The sequence below is a fragment of the Pinus tabuliformis genome, chromosome 5_1, assembly GCF_031772625.1.
Source record: "Pinus tabuliformis cultivar Carrire ecotype Pingquan chromosome 5_1, CPIR1, whole genome shotgun sequence".
Taxonomy (NCBI): domain Eukaryota; kingdom Viridiplantae; phylum Streptophyta; class Pinopsida; order Pinales; family Pinaceae; genus Pinus; species Pinus tabuliformis.
This window is the reverse complement of record NC_142305.1, coordinates 537,824,451-537,833,140: the sequence shown is the minus strand read 5'-3', so window position 1 is coordinate 537,833,140 and position 8,690 is coordinate 537,824,451. Positions and strand designations below refer to the sequence as shown.

The window sequence follows — 8,690 nt, the reverse complement described above, 5'->3', positions numbered from 1 at the left end:
TGGTGTGTTGTTTGGGAAGATCGAATCCACAATAGTACGAATGGATGACTATGAGGTAGATCTAGGGATAGAATTCATGAAGCAGTATGAGGCTATGATGGTGCCACATATGAAGTTGTATATTTATGATGGACGGGAGGATGAACCATTGGGGGTACCTATCGTAGCATCTATGACAGCTGGGTGTAAATTGACAACGATGGGTGTGTAGGAAATCAAGCAAGATGAAGAAGTCTATGAGAGGTTGAACTGTGCAGAGGAAAATCTCATGGAGCAGACACATGTTATAAGGAAATTGTCTGATAGTTTTCTGGACTTGGGAGGCAGACTAGAGGCAATGGGATATGTGAAGCTAGAGACTTATGAGGAGAGCCGGGAAGCATACATGCAAATATTGGAAGAGGAGGATCCTGACAGATGGATCGAGTTGTTAGAGAAGGAGGATGGACAACCTTCGGCTTTCCCATCCCCTCCCTCTTTCTAGACTAGCATGGGGATGAGACTCATTGTCTTCTCCTCATGCAGTGACTCCCCTCTAACATGATGGGCAGACACTTGGGGCGAGATAGATGCGATTGAAAGCAAGATGCTATGATAGTCATGATGATAGGAGATGCATTTGTTCTTGTGGAGGAGGTTCTACGGTTTGATTAGCTACCCAACTAATCACCACCACAGGGAGATCCAACACATGATGTTCTTGCAAAGTTGGACAAGATTTTGGCATGGAGCAAGTCATGGACAGAGCTATTTGGGTGTTGATATATGGATATTTGTCTTAGTGATGGAGGTTGTTGAGATGGTGTTGTCGAGGACGACAACATTTTTAGAGTGGAGGAGGACATCAAGGCCTCGAGTTGGAGAGCGCCCAAGAGAGTTGAAAAACCAACGACCTCGATTAAAGGTGTGTGGATGCGCCCGAGATGTGCGACATGTGCCCATGTTCGGTTAAAGGCGACTTGGGTGGAGCGTTCGATTAAAGGCAACTTCGAGGTGCACGTTCGGTTATGTGCGACTTGTCGTCGGTCAAATCCGACCTGAGCATAGCGGTCATCTAAAGGCGACGAGCGATCGCACATGTGTAGCAGGCGTGTCGTGTGGCAGGTGACCGCCCGATGAGACGAGCAACCAGGTTGAGGTGACACGGGGGAATCGGGTTAAACAAGCAAGTCACTGATCCAGGTGGATGTTGGTGGCCACCCACCAATCCCATTTGGACCCCCACAACTGTCTCTTTCAGTCTTTTCAGTTTCCTAAATTGTAGCACAGTTTACTATTTTTAGCAGTTTTTCGGGTCCTGAACTTCTGGAGCCGTTTTGAGGCCCTAAACGACGTTTTTTTGGGAATCTAGGACAACATTGGTCCATGGACCAATGTTGCCTCCCAAAGTGGTAGTACTCGGATAGATCTTTCTAACGAGCTATCGTACGCGTCAAACGGAGATCGTATGCCAAAGTTACGACCCCGGGAAATTGATGTACCAATTTACCCAAACGGGGCCCACAATTTGGCGTTTCATCTTCTAGGGTTAGGTTTCGGGATGTGAAGGGTTTTCCATTGTTTCTCAACAATAAATAGGCCTTCGAGCCTCATTGTAAGACAGTTCAGAACAGTTCAGAGGCATGTAGCCATCACATCTCTTCTCAGAGATAAGCTACCATTGCCCTAGCTGGTTTATTTCCATTTCTGGTTGTAAGCATATTTCAGTATTTTCCATTAATGAAATGAAGTATTATTTCCGCTGCATCTTTGTGTATATGGTTATCTCTGTAATTTGTTGCGTTCCTGTTTAAATCCGGATCAGTGGTATCAGAGCGGTCTGCTTCTTCTCTGTTTTTCTTTGCATGTCCCCAACAAGGTCGGGATATAAGGAGTTAGGGCTTGAACTGGTTGAACCTTTGCAAGACTAGCCTCCAAAATCCCGATGGCCTCCCATGGCGGATGAGAAGAAAGACGAGGGGGCAGGAGATCCTATCAAAATCTTGCTCGAAGAAGCGCTCGAGCGACAAAGGAACGCGATGATGGATAGCTTTGTGCAGATCTTTCAGCGGCTACCCAGAGGCGACGCATCGGCTTCCAATAGCGACTCTGGAAACGCCACACCATTTAAGGTACAAGTTAATTTTGAAATCCCCATCTTCGAGGGTCAAATAGACGCAGATGCCGTAGATAAATGGTTAAATCTGCTAGATGGGTATTTTTCTGTTCATGAATTTTCAAGTCGGGAAAAGATCGTGTTCGCTCTTCTCAAAGCAGCCCCCCACGTCAAGGACTGGTGGGAAACCTACTGTGAGCAGAAGAATGAAAGTACAGGCTCACTATTTTCAGCCGCACCCACTTGGAATGACTTCCGGGATGCCATCAAGGAGCAGTACTACCCTGTCGGAAGCTATGAGGACAAATACATCAAATGGACCACACTGCGGCAGGGACGAGACCAAGATGTGCCGGAGTTCACAAACATTTTTCATACCCTTCGCACATAGTTGGGTATCAAAGATACTGAGCTGCATCTAGTACTCAAATACCGCGGCTGCCTACACAAATACATCCAGGAAGAGATGGGGTTCTTGAACATCCCCTCACTCGGCGCAGCATACCGATACGCTGTCAAAATCGAACAAAAGTTCAAATAGAAGAAGCGAGACTTTGGATATGCAAATCCAAAGCCCAAAGGACAAAGCCAAGGCGGGGTGACCCAAGACAACCCGTCGAAGCCGCAAGAAAAGAACAACACCATGAAGCCGAAGAAGGACACAGGGAAGTGGTGTGAGTTCCACAAGAGTCCCACTCATAACACAAGTGAGTGTCGGACCAAGCAGTCGCTGGTGGCTGAGTTGAAGGCTTCCGAATCAGATGCATGTTCCGACCCTGAGCCAGAACCTGACAAGGGGAATGGAAAAGGGAAGCAGATCATTGATGCGGATCCCAGCGCCACTGTTGCCACCGCCAAGATCCAGAAAGATGAGCCCGAAAATCCAGAGGAAGGGGAGCGTCTTTTCCACTCACAGATGTGGGTGAAGGGTTCGCCACTACAATTCATTGTCGACAGTGGCAGCCAAAAGAACCTCGTTTCAGCAGAGGTCGTGAAGCGGTTGGGCCTACCGACTACACCACATCCACAGCCGTACAGTATCGGGTGGCTTCATGAAGGACGAGATCTAAAAGTTCATCAGCAGTGCCGCCTTCCCTACAGTATCAAACCCTTCGCAGACGAGGTATTGTGTGATGTTACACCTCTAGATGTTTGTGATGTATTATTAGGCCAGCCATACTTGTGGAGGCGACATGCTGTGTATGAGTCCAGACCTCGTGCTGTCATTATTTCTTTGAATAATTCATTATACAGGATACCGGAGGTAGCCCCACCTACCGCCACATCTTTGATCACTACCAAAAAAGGCAGCAAGCTCATATCACAGACCAGGAAATTCATCTGTCTGGTTCACTCCCAAAGTGAGGGGAAGATCGTTGCTACATCCATGACCCCTGCAAAGGGTTCCTCCACGCAGCAGCAGCAGCAAAGGGATACGGTCATGACAAAACACAGGAACAACTTCTCCTCACCCACATGGGTACCACACAAGACTCAGGTGGGCAACAAAGTCTGGTTGCATCGACAGAAAGAACGCCTTACCAGAACCCATCAGAAGCGTAGATCACTCCGACATGGTCCTTACAGCAGTACCAAGGCTATGGGGAACATTGCTTTGGAGCACATCATTCCTCCATTCCTTCGCCGGCGCCAAATGTTCAATGTGGACCAACGTCAACCATGCTTCCCACCATCACTGGACACATCAGAGATTGCAGGACAAGTTCAGCAGATGGAGGAACTCAACATAATGGGGACCATTGCTTCCTAAGGGGGGAGGAATGATCCAGGTGGATGTTGGTGGCCACCCACCAATCCCATTTGGACCCCCACAACTGTCTCTTTCAGTCTTTTCAGTTTCCTAAATTGTAGCACAGTTTACTATTTTTAGCAGTTTTTCGGGTCCTGAACTTCTGGAGCCGTTTTGAGGCCCTAAACGACATTTTTTTGGGAATCTGGGGCAACATGGGTCCATGGACCGATGTTGCCTCCCAAAGTGGTAGTACTCGGATAGATCTTTCTAACGAGCTATCGTACGCGTCAAACGGAGATCGTATGCCAAAGTTACGACCCCGGGAAATTGATGTACCAATTTACCCAAACGGGGCCCACAATTTGGCGTTTCATCTTCTAGGGTTAGGTTTCGGGATGTGAAGGGTTTTCCATTGTTTCTCAACAATAAATAGGCCTTCGAGCCTCATTGTAAGACAGTTCAGAACAGTTCAGAGGCATGTAGCCATCACATCTCTTCTCAGAGATAAGCTACCATCGCCCTAGCTGGTTTATTTCCATTTCTGGTTGTAAGCATATTTCAGTATTTTCCATTAATGAAATGAAGTATTATTTCCGCTGCATCTTTGTGTATATGGTTATCTCTGTAATTTGTTGCGTTCCTGTTTAAATCCGGATCAGTCACTGAGCATTGCGATGGGCAAGTCACCAAGCAGTGAGACAGGCAAGTCATGTTGCAAAATGGAAGGTCAGCTTGAGTAGACATATGGTTAACAAGCATGTCATATTACATTGGAAGGTTGACCACATATACATGTGGGTATGCTGACCCATGGGTCGCACCAACTGACGCGACAGTTCAGCAAACACATTTAGCAAAGGTATATAAATACGATGGAGTGAGGAGCTCAGAAGGCATCATCAAACAATGCAATTTAGAACATAAGAACATGACCGAAAAGGGGAGCACTGAACCACAAGCGGTAGGTAGGGTGAGCAATAGAGCTGAGGGACTGAGATGTTTGTCAGGGAAGGCAAGTCTGGGTTTTCTGCAGGTCGGGTTGCACATTGCAGGTCGAAACGAGACCGCAAGTGGAGGGCGAGCTGAAGGGCGGGCGCTGCGGGTAACAAGTGTCACTGGAAGCTTGGGCGCAGGGCGCTACAGCAAACCTGAGCCTGCTACAAGGGACTCGAGGATGCTATAGCAGACCCACAGGTCAGGTGAACCTAGAACGAAGTTAAGGCATGCAGACTAGGCGCGAGTGACCCGAGGGCCACTACAGCAAACTTCGGGATGTGTCCTAGGCGGAGTGACACGATAAACTACGAGTTTAGGCAGAATGTGCAAGGCATGCACGATAGCTCAGGTAGAGCGTGTAGGTGGGTACAATGGTTCAGTGGAGTGCATGACATGTGCATGGGTAATTGTAAAACTATGCAGGCCAAGTCTTGGAGGTTGCATGAGTTTTGTAAAATATTTTTGTACAATTGAATTATAGAATTAATTATATTGGGCATACTTGTATATTTGGGAGTTGCCCCTCCCACATATGATATGTGTGTACATTGTTGATGATGTTTTCCACTGCATGATAAACACTTAGTGAAAATTGGTTAAGTGTTAGATAAGGGTAACCCGTGGACTTAAATATTGGTGAAAAAAAAAATTTAGCAGTACTACACCCGCCACGGTGTTGGTTGGAAGACACCATCTAGATAAGAACGTGACAAGTGAAGTGCAAGCAACCCCATTTACTCCCAAAGCTCATAAGAGGGAGTGGTTGGGATACCTCCATGCAGCATTCATGCCACATCCTAAAAACTTATATTTTATTTAAACAATTTTTAGATTTTTGTTAAATTCTTTATGATTTATTTAAACAATTTTTATATTTTTTTCAAATACTTTAATTGTATAATGAATGAACATTGGTGGAGTCGAGTGGGAGTGCCAGCCAACATCATTGACTCCCAAGTCTCATAAAGAGGGAGTGGGGTGGCATACCGCCATGCAATATTCATGCCACATCCTAAAGACTTTTGCCGTTATATTCATGCTTTATACAGCTATAGAGAATCTGAACATCTGTCTATGTAACCGGTGACAGAATATGAGGGAGGTTGGCCAGAAAAGCCATGTGCGCAAGAACAGAGAATCTGCAATCGGGGTTAGGGTTGCCAGTGGTATCTCCCTTTCCACGCGTCTGATATTTTATTTTCGTACTAACTTCACATTAAATGCGCAGAGAACACTGGCGGTCTTTTGCAATCGGTCCGATCTCTATATATTGTAACAACATATTATACAGGGTTGTGTAACCAGAAATGGATGCTTGGCTGGCAATGGTGATCTGTATACCCATCAGCATTATCTGTTGCGTGATCTTTTGGAAGCAGAAATGCCAGAGGATCCCGAGCCTAAGAGGCAAACACATTGTGATAACAGGAGGATCAAGGGGCATCGGCCTTGCTATTGCAATGGAGGTTCTTGAAGAGGGAGGATACGTGACCCTCATCTCTAACAGTTCTTCTCAAATTGATGACGCCATTTCAGACATTGCTCAACAGGGAAAATATTCTCTGGATAAAGTTTGCACAATGGTAGGGTTCTTTACATTAATATCTGTATAGCTTTCTCGTTTAAAAGCTTCTTGATCATATTCTTTCTGGATAAAGTTTGCACAAAGGTAGCGTTCTTTACATAAATTTATGTATAGCTTTTTCGTTTAAAAGCCTCTGGATCACCGTCTTTCTGGATAAAGATTGCACAAAGGTAGTGTTCTTTACATAAATTTCTCTACAGCTTTTAACCACCTCTTGGATCATATTCTTTCTATATATATATATATATATCTCTGGTCTAAGGGAATTTAATCATGAAATTATGTGGAATTATCTGAGCGTTATGGTGAAGGTTGCAGATGTGGGGGACTATGAATCCATTTCAACAGCTATAAAGGAGTGTTACGAGTGGCGACCTTTCGACGTTGTTATCTGCAACGCAGGAATAGCTAGAATAGGCTACATGGATGAAATCAACATTACAGATGTGGATCTCGTCATCCGCACTAATATCAGCGGGGTAGTCTACACCGTTCATTCTTCGTTGCCATTGATGAAACAGCGGAGCAGCAAGTCAAATCCGGCATCCATTGTTCTCATGGGATCGCTGGCTTCTATGGTAGGAAATCTTTAATTTTATCGAAAATCTTTTTACTTTAATTTAAGAAATGGATGTGAATCCCAATTCCATAATGCTTAGATTGCTCCCTAAGGGATTTATAGTCTAAATTCCTTTAAAGTTTGATCGAATAATCAAGAAACAGATCTGAATCGAAATTTCATACTAGTTAGATTGCTTTTTAAGGGATTTACAGTGTAAAGTCTTTAAAGATTTTTGAAATAACGTTTTCCGAAGGAAATTTTCCCCAAATTTAATCTGAATGGATGATGCCGAAATCAGCCGAAGTACCTTGCAAAGCTAACAAGTTCAGTTATACATGTGGAATGATATAAAAATGCAGCATCCAAGCTATGGTTTTGCCATATACACAGCCACTAAACATGCCCTTAAAGGACTGGCCGAGTGCCTAAGGTTTGAGCTGTTGCCTTTCAACATTCGAGTGACTCTTTGCTGTCCAGGCTTTGCAAAGACACCTCTCGTATCAGAATGTCAATCGATTATTATTGAAAAGACGCCTCTCCTTCCAGAAGGTCCATCGATTCTCTGTGCAATTCATGCTATTTTATTTTCTTGCTTCTTTTTGTGCCCGGATTAGGCGGGCTTCTGTTCTTTGTTGCGAAATATTAAAGAAACCGAATATATTTTCCACAGCTCAGAGGAGAAACTGGCAGAATCTTGAAAGCATCCCCGCGATCATGAAAGTGATGGACTTTTACAATCCGGACAAACTGGAAGATCCGAAGGACATTGCAAGAGCCACCGTCCAAGGGATCAAGAAGGGCTCGTTTCTGGTAGTAACAAGTCCCGGTGGACTTTTCGTGACCACATTTTCCCGTGGCCTGTTTCCAGCAGAATCAATCTGGACTACAATAATAGAGATCATTATCTTCGCTTCATTGAAATTGACGATGGTCACATATTTATTCAAGGCGTTTGTCTGTAAAACTATTCGTCAACAACGATGCAGGACCACCCCATAACGGGGTTTGACAAGTTAGGCAGAAGCAACAGAGCCATTCAGTTATGGCGATATAGATATTCCAAGTTGTTCATAGAACTTCTGAGCTTTTTGAATCTATGTATTTGTTTCCATCAGGAGGTTAAGAAACACCCTGCAGCGGAACCTACCTTAAGCCTTAAATGTCACATGGGATGTGTACACTTTGTTGTTTCTGAAGAGACAATCTCCAGTGGTATTTCATACTTTTCTATAGGGTTGTTGGCAATTGCTGCTCTTCTCCAGGGTGGTAGTTCATGGCTGTTGATTTCTATTTTTTGCAAGATGCTAAAGTGGATGTGAGTAATTGGATTAACAGTAAGTTACTCCATTTCAAATTTATTTAGATTTAATAAAATAAAATAAAAGTTCAATTTAATTGTCTTAAATATTTTTTTTTCCTTTATAAATTACATAATTTACGATTTACAATTTTAATAAATATATTAAAAATTAAAATACAAAATAATTAAACTCCACTGAAACTAAATACAAAATCACTAAATAAATAAATTTTAAAGTCCAAAGTTATAGATAGATTTAACTAGGGTAAAATGTGTAGCGTTGGGGCTGTGAAGCGACCAACATAGAAATAATTCATATATATGAACAAATGCGAACATGTTTTATATGGTGAAAAGATAACTTATAATTGATTTTTCTTATATATATATGGATTGTCA

General features: G+C 43.7%; 1 protein-coding gene across 1 annotated transcript; it reads left to right on the top strand.

Annotated features, from left to right (window-relative positions):
• Positions 1-6,138: 6,138 nt before the first annotated feature.
• LOC149165924 (3-dehydrosphinganine reductase TSC10A-like) lies at positions 6,139-8,219 on the top strand. The gene is made up of 4 exons (XM_089431220.1): positions 6,139-6,427; positions 6,741-7,007; positions 7,351-7,540; positions 7,662-8,219. The coding sequence occupies exons 1-4, from the start codon at positions 6,152-6,154 to the stop codon at positions 7,988-7,990; spliced, it is 1,062 nt and encodes a 353-aa protein (XP_089287346.1). The 5' UTR covers positions 6,139-6,151; the 3' UTR covers positions 7,991-8,219.
• Positions 8,220-8,690: the final 471 nt, after the last annotated feature.

Excerpts from the sequence above, each read along its gene's own strand:
- LOC149165924 (XM_089431220.1), top strand. The coding sequence starts at position 6,152 with ATGGATGCTTGGCTGGCAATGGTGATCTGTATACCCATCAGCATTATC. Across the intron at positions 6,428-6,740 it reads TGGATAAAGTTTGCACAATG|GTTGCAGATGTGGGGGACTA; the intron begins GTAGGGTTCTTT and ends GTTATGGTGAAG. Across the intron at positions 7,008-7,350 it reads TGGGATCGCTGGCTTCTATG|CATCCAAGCTATGGTTTTGC; the intron begins GTAGGAAATCTT and ends ATAAAAATGCAG.